General features: G+C 39.0%; 1 protein-coding gene across 1 annotated transcript in view; it reads left to right on the forward strand.

Annotated features, from left to right (window-relative positions):
* The window catches only part of ttn.2 (titin, tandem duplicate 2), a 171,351-nt gene that overhangs the window by 112,843 nt on the left and 46,176 nt on the right, over positions 1–12,332 (forward strand). The window contains exons 187-209 of the mRNA XM_015358879.2: positions 23–316; positions 414–3,377; positions 3,473–3,793; positions 3,937–4,221; positions 4,318–4,617; positions 4,718–5,020; positions 5,134–5,409; positions 5,507–5,806; positions 5,894–6,196; positions 6,292–6,591; positions 6,703–6,990; positions 7,097–7,393; positions 7,481–7,783; positions 7,892–8,197; positions 8,367–8,654; positions 8,756–9,046; positions 9,140–9,427; positions 9,519–10,109; positions 10,202–10,306; positions 10,403–10,600; positions 10,719–11,015; positions 11,110–11,697; positions 11,781–12,083. Of these exons, the coding sequence (XP_015214365.2) occupies positions 23–316; positions 414–3,377; positions 3,473–3,793; positions 3,937–4,221; positions 4,318–4,617; positions 4,718–5,020; positions 5,134–5,409; positions 5,507–5,806; positions 5,894–6,196; positions 6,292–6,591; positions 6,703–6,990; positions 7,097–7,393; positions 7,481–7,783; positions 7,892–8,197; positions 8,367–8,654; positions 8,756–9,046; positions 9,140–9,427; positions 9,519–10,109; positions 10,202–10,306; positions 10,403–10,600; positions 10,719–11,015; positions 11,110–11,697; positions 11,781–12,083 (9,789 nt within the window). The remainder of the gene's footprint in view (positions 1–22; positions 317–413; positions 3,378–3,472; positions 3,794–3,936; positions 4,222–4,317; positions 4,618–4,717; positions 5,021–5,133; positions 5,410–5,506; positions 5,807–5,893; positions 6,197–6,291; positions 6,592–6,702; positions 6,991–7,096; positions 7,394–7,480; positions 7,784–7,891; positions 8,198–8,366; positions 8,655–8,755; positions 9,047–9,139; positions 9,428–9,518; positions 10,110–10,201; positions 10,307–10,402; positions 10,601–10,718; positions 11,016–11,109; positions 11,698–11,780; positions 12,084–12,332) is intronic.

Raw genomic sequence — 12,332 nt, forward strand, 5'->3', positions numbered from 1 at the left:
ATTTTTCCTTTGGTTTCTTTAGATCCCCCTGGCCCACCAAAGAATCTGCATCATGCAGATGTGGATAAAACTGAAGTTTCTCTTCTATGGAACTGGCCTGACCGTACTGGTGGTAGTGACATAACTGGATTTTTAGTCGAGTATCAAGAAGAAGGGGCAAAAGACTGGATTACTTTTAAGACTGTCACGATTCCTGAATGTGTTGTTACTGGACTTGAGGAAGGAAAAACCTATAGATTCCGTGTAAAAGCAGAGAATGCTGTTGGCCTAGGCCGTCCTGACACTACAGTGCCAGTTCTGTGCCAAGAGAAGCTTGGTAAGTTGTTTTTCTATTACTAAATAGTATGAGTTACTTTTTTTCCATTTAATTTTGCCATCTAATATATAATTATTTTTTATTGTTGTATTTTCAGTGCCACCAACCATTGAAGTTGATGTGAAATTAATTGAAGGGATCACTGTTAAAGCTGGAAGTACCATCAGATTGCCTGCAATTATGAGAGGCATTCCTGTGCCTACTCCAAAATGGGTAGCTGATGGCAATGAACTAAAAACTGAAAACAATTACAGGATTGATACTGATAATTTCTCAACAGTTCTCAACATAACAGAATGCACAAGGAAACATTCAGGAGAATATCTTCTTACAGTGTCTAACCCTGCGGGAAGCAAGACAGCTGCTTTGCATGTCACAGTTTTAGATGTTCCTGGTCCTCCAATAGGCCCTATTAACATCCTTGAAGTAACTCCTGAACATATGGTAATCAGCTGGCGGCCTCCCAAGGATGATGGTGGTAGCCCTGTAATGAATTACATTGTTGAAAAGAAAGAATCTAAGAAAGAAACATGGGGAGTTGTGAGCTCTGGAAGCACCAACACAAGAGTCAAGATTCCACGTCTGCAGAAAGGATGTGAATATATAATGCGTGTCCGTGCAGAGAATAAGATCGGCATTGGTGAGCCTCTGGAAAGTTCACCTACTGTTGCCAAACATATGTATGACCCACCCGGTCCGCCTGGAAAACCAGTGGCTTCTGACATTACAGAAAGTGCTATAACTATTGGATGGACCATGCCTAAAACTGACGGTGGCAGCCCAGTCAGTGGCTACATTATTGAACGCAGAGAAATATCAGGCAAATGGATTCGTGTTAACAAGACACCTGTTCTGGATCTCAAATACAGAGCACCTGGACTATTTGAAGGCAATACATATGAATTCAGAGTCTTTGCTGAAAACACTGCTGGTCTAAGTAAACCTTCTCCTCCTTCTGATCCAGTTAGAGCATCTCGTCCAATCTCACCACCTGGCCCACCAGTCAATCCTAAACTGAAAGACTGGAGCAAAGAATATGCTGATTTGGTCTGGACAAAGCCTACAAGAGATGGAGGCAGTCCTGTTTTAGGCTATATTGTAGAGTGCCAGAAAACAGGCAGTGCTCAATGGGATAGAATTAACAAAGATGAACTCATCAAGCAGTGTGCATTTAGGGTACCAGGACTCATTGAAGGCATGGAATACAGGTTCCGCATTAAAGCTGCTAATGTCATTGGAGAGGGAGAGCCAAGAGAACTCCCAGAGTCAGTTATTGCAAAGGACATCCTTTGTCCTCCAGAGGTAGATATTGATATCTCCTGCCGTGACCTGCTGACTGTCAGGGTGGGTCAAAATATTGGAATTACTGCTCGTGTGAAAGGTAGACCCGATCCTGACATTACATGGTCAAAGGATGCAAGAGCACTGGGCAGAGACAAGCGTACTGAAATGAACAATAACTTCCCTCTTGTTGAGCTCTCAATTAAAGAAGCTACCAGAGCAGACCATGGGAAATATGCAATTGTGGCTAAAAACAGCAGTGGTCAAGCTCAGGCTTCTGTTGTAGTGAATGTCCTTGATAGGCCTGGACCTTGTCAGAATTTGAAGACAACTTATGCGACCAAAGAATCTTGTATGGTTTCATGGGAAAATCCAGAAGATAATGGAGGCACAGAAATAACAAATTATATTGTAGAGTGCCGTGAACCCAGCCAAAGAGGATGGTCAATGATCTCTTCAGATGTTACGAAACGTATAATAAAGGCTCCACTTGTGGAAAATCGTGAATATTTCTTCCGTGTTTGTGCAGAAAATAAGGTTGGTGCTGGACCAACAATAGAGACCAAAACACCCATTCTTGCCATTGATCCTGTAGAAAAGCCTGGTGAGCCAGAGAATTTCCACATAGCCGATGTTGGAAAAACATTTGTTCTCCTCAAGTGGAGAAAACCAGACTATGATGGAGGCAGTCCAAATCTTTCCTACCATGTAGAAAGGAAACTAAAAGACTCAGAGGAGTGGGAAAGAGTTCACAAAGGCAGCATTAAAGAGACACACTTTATAGTGGAAAAATGTATCGAAAACCAGACCTACCAGTTTAGAGTGCAAACCAAGAATGAAGGAGGAGAGAGCAACTGGGTAAAGACAAGTGAAATTCAAGTTAAAGAAGAGATACAGAAACCAGTTCTGGACCTGAAACTGGCTGGAGCATTGGTTGTAAAAGCTGGTGATTCCATCAGAATTGAAGCTGGTCTCAGAGGAAAACCTCAGCCAGAAGTCATATGGGCAAAGGACAAAGAAACTGACTTAAGCAGAAATCCAAGAGTTAGCATTGAAACTGGTACTGATTACTGTAAATTTGTCATGAATAAGTCCAGGCGAGCAGATAGTGGAAAATACGTTATAACTGCAACAAACTCTGCTGGAAGCTTTACTGCATATGCAACCGTAAATGTGCTGGATAAACCAGGTCCAATTAGAGACCTAAAGATCACTGGGATCTCTGTAGATAGATGTAAAGTAATGTGGGAGCCTCCAGAAGATGATGGTGGCTGTGAAATCCAAAACTACATTTTGGAAAAATGTGAGACAAAGAGAATGGTGTGGTCTACTTATTCTTCATCTGTCTTGACTAACTATATCAACGTTACTCGTCTTGTGGAAGGGAATGAATACGTATTTAGGGTTCGGGCAGAGAATAAAATGGGAACTGGCCCACCAGTGGAAAGTAAACCAATCATTGCCAAGACCCAGTATGACAGACCTGGTCCACCAGATGCACCAGAAGTTACGAAAATTGGCAAGGAAGAGATGACAGTCGTATGGGCCCCACCTGAAAATGATGGTGGTAAATCTATTACTGGATACATTCTGGAAAGAAAGGAAAAACGTGCTGTGAGATGGGTGGCAGTTACCAAGAGTCCAATCCCTGAGAGACGTATGAAAGTTACTAATCTGATCCCAGGACATGAATATCAATTCCGTGTTAAGGCAGAAAATGAAGTTGGATTAGGAGATCCAAGTGTACCTTCCAGATCTGTTCCTGCCAAAGATCCAATAGGTATGTTTCTAATTTACATAACTATGCATTTTAATATGAATGTTCTGCATGTGGTAATATATCATTTTTAATTAATTTTGTATTTGTATTTTCAGAACCTCCGGGTCCTCCAAGTGGATTGAAAGTGGTCGATAGCACAAAGTCTTCCATTACTCTTGGGTGGTCTAAACCAGTGTATGATGGTGGAGCACCTATCATTGGCTATGTAGTTGAAATTAGACCTAAAGGAGCAAGTGATAAACCAGATGAAGGCTGGAAGAGATGTAATGTAGCTGCTCAGCTCATTCTAACAGAATTTACAGTTACTAGCCTGGATGAGAAACAGGAGTATGAATTCCGTGTTTCTGCACAAAATCAAGTTGGCCTGGGTCGACCTGCAGAACTGAAAGAAGCTGTGTCTCCTAAAGAGATACTTGGTAAACTATGCGTTCCTTTTGCTCTAGATGATCATTGTTATTTTCATGTAAATTTGGTTGCTGCAGATGATTCGATTTTATATTTAAGTTGCTTTTCATAAAAAATGAAATAAATATATTTTCTTATTTTTTTAATTTTACAGAGGCACCTGAAATTGATTTGGATGCTAGCCTCAGAAAGGTTCTCACAGTCAGAGCTGGATGTCCAATCAGACTCTTTGCAACAATAAGAGGAAGACCTGCACCAAAAGTGACCTGGAGAAGAATGGGTATAGATAATGTTGTCAGGAAAGGAAATGTGGATCTGATTGACACTATGACTTTCCTTGTCATCCCTGAAAGTACACGTGAAGATTCAGGCAAATATTCATTAACACTTACCAGCCCTGCTGGAGAGAAAGCAGTGTTTGTCAATGTTAAAGTCCTTGGTAAGTATTACGTATTTATGAATTTGTTTATTTTGTATACTTTAATTTGTTTAAATTCACAGTATCTTAAACACACTTGCTTATTTATTTTGATAGACACTCCAGGGCCAGTAGCAGATTTCAATATTACTGATGTAACAAAGATATCTTGCCAATTATCCTGGTCACCTCCTGAAAATGATGGTGGAAGTCCAGTAACACACTACATCCTTGAAAAGCGTGAAGTTGACAGAAAGACCTGGGCAACCGTCATTAGTGACTTAAAGAAGACAAGCTTCAGAGTTATAAATCTTGTTCCTGGCAATGAATACTATTTCAGAGTTACAGCAGTTAATGAATATGGTACAGGAGTACCTAAAGATTCACCAAGGTCCATACTCGCAACTGATCCCATTAGTAAGTATTCTTTTAAAGTCTTCTGTTATTTTGAGCATATTTAATTTTTTATAATGTAATAGAATGAAATTTATTTTTTTCTGTAATTTTTGAATTTCAGGTGAACCTGACCCACCTAAAAAAGTTGATGTCATTGATATCACAAAGAACAGTGCCACGCTTGCTTGGGTACGCCCACTCAGAGATGGAGGAGCTAAAATTGATGGCTACATAATAGATTATATTGAAGATGGCCAGCCTGATGAGCGGTGGACACCATATTCAGTTGTTAAAGATCTGAGTATTGTTGTGGTTGGATTAAAGGAGGGCAAAAAGTACAAATTTAGAGTGGCAGCAAGAAACCTAGTGGGTTGCAGTCTGCCAAGAGAAGCAGAAGGAGTGTTTGAGATCAAAGAACAACTCAGTAAGTTCATATTTTTGTTTAAATAATTATCGTCTCTTTTTTACCCTTCCCCTGTCATTATGTTTTGTACATACAAAAATACAGTTTTAAAATCTTTATTTTGTTTCATTTAGTGCCACCAAGGATTGTCATGCCTGACACAGTGTCTGCTAAAGCTGGACAGAAACTAAGAGTGGAAGCTTATGTGTCTGGAAAACCAGCACCAGTATGCAAATGGAAGAAAGGAGAAGAGGATGTGGTTTCTTCTAGTCGCCTGGCAGTCCATAAGTCTCAGAACTCCTGTGTACTCATTATCAAAGATGTGTCAAGGAAGGATAGCGGTTATTACAATCTTTCTGCTGAAAATAGCTCTGGACTAGTTTCCCAGAACCTGAGAGTTGTAATAATGGGTGAGCATTTCAGAAAACCAATAGAAATACTGTTAATAATGATATTACTACAAATAACAAACTAATAATAATTCAATAATCTTGCTTTGTATTACAGATATACCTGGACCACCAGAACCACCATTTGAGATCAGTGATATTGATGCTGACGCTTGCAGTCTATCCTGGCACATGCCACGTGAAGATGGAGGGAGCAATATTACTAATTATGTGGTTGAGAAGTGTGATGTGAGTAGAGGTGACTGGATTACTGCCGTTGCCTCTGTCACTAAGACAAGCTGCAGAGTTGGAAAACTTGTACCCGGGAAGGAGTACATCTTCCGTGTCCGTGCTGAGAACCGTTTTGGCGTGTCAGATCCAATTGCATCTGAGAGAATGATTGCAAAATTCCCCTTTGGTGAGATATTCACAGAATAATTGTTATTTGTTATTGACTAGCATTATTATCGCACATTCTAATATATATGCGTATGTTTCATTTTAGATGTACCTAGTGAACCAAAGAATGCACGCCTCAACAAAGTCAACAAAGACTGCATGTTTGTTGCCTGGGATAAACCAGAGAGTGATGGTGGCAGTCCAATTACTGGCTACTACATTGAACGCAAAGAAAGAAATAGCCTTCTGTGGGTTAAGGCAAATGACACAGTTGTTCGCACTACTGAATATCCATGTGCTGGTCTTATTGAAGGCCTTGAATATACATTCAGGATTTCAGCCTTAAACCGTGCTGGCCAAGGTAAACCAAGCAAACCTACTGAGTTTGTCACAGCAAGAACACCAGTTGGTAAGTACTTATGTTCATGGTATTTTTTATTTTTCTTCTACGATCAATGCATTACTTTCAAAGAATTAACACACATCGGTGTAATATCGTTTTAGATCCACCAGGTAAACCTGAAGTCATTGATGTGACTAAAAATTCAGTATCCCTTGTTTGGACCCGACCAAAACATGATGGTGGTAGTAGGATAATTGGTTATTATGTTGAAGCCTGCAAGCTCCCTGGTGACAAATGGATACGTTGCAATACAAGCAGTCAAAATGTGCCTAAAGAAGAGTATACAGCTACTGGACTGGAAGAAGGTGCTCAGTACCAGTTCAGAATAATTGCAAAGACAGCTATAAATCTCAGCCGCCCCTCAGAGCTGTCTGACCCAATTGCAGTTCAGGCAGAAAATGGTAAGATTTCATTTGTGATGATGTATAATTTTGTTTTGTTTTTTAAATTAATTTTAATGTTTTGTAGTAAGCATTTAATCTAACTATAATTAATTTCCTCTATTAATTTAGTTCCACCAAGGATAGATTTGGGTGTTTCGATGAAATCTCTGATTACAGTAAAGGCTGGTGCAAATGTATGCCTTGAGGCCAATGTATTTGGAAAACCTATGCCAAAGATCACATGGAAGAAGGATGGCAACACTGTACAAGCAGCTGAAGGCATTAAAATAACACAAAAGAGAAATCTTTGCAACCTGGAATTGTTCAGTGTACAGAGAAAGGAGTCTGGAGAATATACAATTCTTGCAGAAAATGCAAGTGGATCCAAATCAGCTAACATTAAACTTAAAGTCCTTGGTGAGTACAGTAAAAAATAAACTGTTGCTCTTTTGTTCTTTATGTTTAAATATAAACTTCTGAACAGTTAACATATTATGCATAATTTAATGTTTTTTTTTCTTAGACAAACCTGGCCCACCTGCTTCAGTCAAGATAAGCAACGTTTATTCAGATCGTGTCATTCTTAAATGGGAGCCACCTCTTGCAGATGGAGGTTCTGAAATTACTAACTACATCGTTGATAAACGTGAGACAAGCAGACCTAACTGGGCTCAGGTCACAGCAAATGTTCAGCTTACCAGCTGCTCTATTGAGAAACTGATTGAAGGTCATGAGTATCAGTTCCGAATCAGTGCTGAAAACAAGTATGGTGTTGGTGACCCCATCTTAACTGATCCTGTTGTCGCAAAGAATCCATATGGTAAGACTATGTTGATTTTGTGCTCATGCATGTTGCCGAGTTTAAAAATCAAAATCATGAGCAATAATTCTAAATAATTTGTTTCAGATGTTCCTGGCCCATGTGATGCTCCTGTAATTAGCAACATCACAAAGGACCATATGACTGTCAGCTGGAAGGCACCAGCAGATGATGGTGGTTCACCTATACTTGGATACATGCTTGAGAAGCGTGAAACCAAAGCAGTTAACTGGGGTAAAGTCAACAGACGGCCAGTACTTGAAAGAACAGTTAAAGCTACAGGGCTTTCTGAAGGAACTGAATATGAATACAGGGTCATTGCCCTCAACAAAGCTGGGTTGGGCAAACCAAGCGATCCATCCAGTGCAGCCATTGCACTTGATCCACAGTGTAAGTATTTTATACAATGGCTTCAAAACTTTATAAATGCCAAATTCTATTTATTTAATGATATATGTTTTTATTTATTTTTATAATATATATTTCACTGTCTTATAGATCCACCTGGTCCACCAGCTTTCCCGAAGGTGACTGATACAACTCACAGCACAGTTAGCCTTTCTTGGGGTAAACCAGCATATGATGGTGGGAGCCCTATCTTGGGCTACTTGGTTGAGGTTAAAAGAGCAGATGGCAAGGACTGGATAAGATGCAATGTACCAAAGAACCTTCAAGAAACACGTTACACTGTTACTGGATTGATTGAAAATACAGAGTATGAGTTCAGAGTGACTGCTGTAAATAAGATCGGATACAGTGACCCAAGTGAAGTTCCTGAGAAACACACTGCAAAGGATATTTTGAGTACGTTTTCACTTTAATAATCATTTCTCTGTTTATTTTAATTAATGTTTTCATTGAATTAATTTAAGTTACTCTTTATGCAGGAGAGTAAATTGAATGTGATTAAAACCAACACTAAAATGGCTTTTGTTGTAATGTGGTATCTAAACGCATCTATTTTTTTTTTCAGTTGCACCAGAAGCAGAACTGGATGCTGATTTGAGGAAAGCCCTGGTATTACGTGCTGGAGTTACAATGAGAATTTATGTGCCAATAAGAGGCCGTCCTGCTCCTAAGGTTACTTGGGCAAAAATGAACACTAACATCAAAGATAGACAAGGACTAGATATCAGGACAACAGAGTGGGACACTCTAGTATACTGTGAAAATGTGAACAGATATGATGCTGGGAAGTATGTATTGACCCTGGAGAACAGCAGTGGAATTAAGACATACACAATAGTTGTAAAGGTTCTTGGTAAGTTGCATTACTTTGTATAATTTGCTGTTCATAAACATTTTTATGTTCTGTTCATGTTGATGTTTATTGTTTTTACTTTATTTGCTTTTTTACAATAGATACGCCTGGGCCACCACTCAATCTTATTATCAAAGAAACATCTAAGGATTCTGCTGCTATAACTTGGGATCCTCCTCTTATTGATGGTGGTAGTCCTGTAAAGAGTTACATTGTTGAAAAACGTGATGCAGAGAGAAAGGCATGGTCCACGGTTTCAACCGACTGTCCAAAAACATCATTCAGAATCTCCAACCTAGAAGAAGGCAAAAGCTACTTCTTTAGAGTGTTGGCTGAAAATGAATATGGAATTGGGGAGCCATGTGAGACACATGATTCAATCAGAGCTTCAGGTTGGTAAAAATGAAAATGTATGAACATTAAAAATCTTTATGCTTTATTCAATTGTTTATGTTTGATTAATAATCAAATATCTTTTTTTCCAGAACAACCAGGGCCAGTAGTAGATCTTAAAGCATTGGTTGTTACCAAGAACTCATGTACAATAGCCTGGAAGAAGCCTCTCAGTGACGGTGGAAGTCGCATTATTGCATATTCAGTAGAACTCATGATTAGTGAAGATAAGTGGAAGGAGGTCCTGAGATCCAAAAATATGCAGTACAGTGCTAAAGATCTGGAAGAAGGAAAGGAATATACATATCGTGTGAGAGCACTAAATGATGCTGGTTTCAGTTCACCACAGGAAATTAATTTTGTAGCCAAAGATCACATTGGTAAGCATTTTTACATGGTTTAAAATATTGTTAAGCATAGTTTTTAATGTGTTTTATTCTGAAAATTTCAATTTTTATCATCTCCTTACAGTTCCACCAGCAGCTGATTTGAGAGACTTCCCAGATTTATGCTATCTTGCGAAGGAAGGAAGCACCTTCCGTCTTAAAATCCCAATCTCTGGCAAACCCACTCCATCTGTTACATGGAAGAAAGGTGAAGATTTGGTATTGACTGACACTGGCAGAGTCTCTGTAGAGTCATCAGCTGTCAATACAACTCTTCTGGTTCATGATTGTCAAAAGAGTGATGCCGCAAAATATACAATTACCTTGAAGAATACTGCTGGCACCAAAGAATGCACACTCTTTATGAAAGTCGTTGGAAAACCAGGAATACCCACTGGACCTATTAAGTTTGATGAAGTCACAGCTGATGGTGTAACCTTAAAATGGGGAGCACCAAAGGATGATGGTGGCTCAGAAATAACAAATTATATCCTTGAGAAGAGGGATTCCACAACCAACAAATGGGTTACCTGCGCTTCTGCTGTACAGAAAACTACTTTCCGGGTTACCAGACTTCATGAAGGAACTGAATACATCTTCAGAGTTAGTGCAGAAAATAAATATGGAGTTGGAGTAGGCCTCAAATCAGATCCTATTGTGGCACAGCATCCATTTAGTAAGTTTTTTTTTCTTTTTAGAAATTAAATTAAATTAGTTGCTCATAGAATTTGTCTTTAAATATATCTACTGTACTTATTTTTTCACTAGATGTACCTGATGCACCAGCTCCACCTCAGATTATTTCTATGAGACATGAATCTGCTTCACTTGCTTGGTCAGATCCAAGAAAGACAGGTGGCTCCCCAATAACTGGTAAATATTGTTACTTCTGTTGTTATGACAAGAGGTTTTGGTTATTGGTTAATACATAGAAATTGCTAACATTATTTGTTCTTGGTGCATTCTTAGGTTATCACATTGAGTACAAAGAAAGGAATAGTCTTCTTTGGAAAAGAGCCAGCAAGACACCACTGAGAATGAAGGAATACAGAGTGGGTGGTTTAACTGAAGGCCTTGAATATGAATTCAGAGTTATGGCTATAAATATGGCAGGTGTTGGTAAACCAAGTTTACCAACAGAACCTATGGTAGCTCTGGATCCAATTGGTAAGTGGCATTTGCTAATTGCTGTTTAATTTCTTCTCCATAAAAAAAAACTTTGCCCATTATTCATTTTCATATATTAATCATATACTACCTACAAACTTTTTAAAATTTGTTTTAGATCCTCCTGGTAAACCTGATGTTATAAATGTTACAAGAAGCACTGTAACACTCATGTGGAGCGAGCCCAAATATGACGGTGGACACAAATTGACAGGATACATTGTTGAAAAACGTGATCTACCTTCAAAGGCCTGGATGAAAGCCAACCATGTCAATGTGCAAGAATGTGCGTTTACAGTGACAGATCTCATTGAAGGCTGCAAGTATGAATTCAGAATTCGAGCCAAGAATGCTGCTGGTGCCATAAGTCCTCCATCTGAGCAAACTGACACCATTGTATGCAAAGATGAATACGGTATGTTTAAAAGTATTTATTATTATTATTAGCATTTATTATTTATTTAAGGTCACCTGATGAGTTAAACCCCTTTCATCTTTTTTTTTAACAGAGGCACCAACTATTGTTATTGATCCAACTGTAAAGGAGGGACTAACAGTTAAGGCTGGTGACACTATTGTTATAACAGCAACAAGTATCCTTGGAAAACCACCTCCAACATCTGTGTGGTCTAAAGCTGGAAAAGACTTCAAACCTTCAGATATTGTCCAGATTGAGTCCACCCCAACCTCTTCTACATTATCAGTCAAGTATGCTACCAGGAAGGATTCTGGAGAGTACACCATTACTGCCAGCAATCCATTTGGTATTAAAGAAGAAAATGTGAAAGTGAAAGTTTTGGATGTTCCTGGACCTCCAGGGCCAATCGAAACTAGCAATGTATCATCTGAAAAGGTGACTCTTACTTGGTTGCCACCTCATGAGGATGGTGGGTCTCCAATCAAGTCTTATGTTCTTGAAAAGAGGGAAACCAGCCGTCTGCTCTGGACACTAGTAGCTGAAAACATTATGGATTGCCGTTTTGTTGCTTCCAAACTTATCCAGGGCAATGAGTATGTCTTCCGTGTCTCAGCTGTAAACCAATACGGTGTTGGTGATTCTGTGCAGTCCGAGCCAGTCAAAATGGTGGATAGATTTGGTAAGTTGAGTAGCATATCAATTACAAACATGTGTAAATTTTGTTTATTGGCAAAATTGTAACTAGATTTTTCTAAATCACAGGTCCTCCTGGTCCACCATCAAAACCGGAAATTGACAATGTCTCCAAGAATACAGTTACTATTTCTTGGAAGAGACCTGCTGATGATGGTGGAAGTGACATCACAGGCTATTATGTTGAGAGGAAAGAAAGGAAAGGGTTAAGATGGGTTAGAGCAACAAAGAAAACTATCTCTGACCTCCGTTTCAAAGTGCAAGGCCTTTCTGAAGGAGTTGAATATGAATTTAGAGTCACTGCTGAAAATAAAGCTGGTCTTGGAGAACCAAGTGAGCCATCACAGCATGTCTTGACCAAAGATGTGGCATGTAAGTATATGTTTTTCTATATTTGGAATGTAACAGAATGTTTTTAAACCTAATTACAGTAATATACATTTTGTTAATATTGTTGTAACAGAAGAAATAAGGTTCTTGATCCCGAGATGAAGTGAAACAGATGAGTTTATTGCATGCAAGGAACAATAAAGCCGAAGTCTTGTTTCCCGCAAGAAACAACAAAACCGAAGTATTGTTCAACGTACTGTTACAAACTTTTGGGTTATATAGTGTTTTCTT

Source organism: Lepisosteus oculatus, chromosome 12 (assembly GCF_040954835.1).
Source record: "Lepisosteus oculatus isolate fLepOcu1 chromosome 12, fLepOcu1.hap2, whole genome shotgun sequence".
Classification (NCBI taxonomy): domain Eukaryota; kingdom Metazoa; phylum Chordata; class Actinopteri; order Semionotiformes; family Lepisosteidae; genus Lepisosteus; species Lepisosteus oculatus.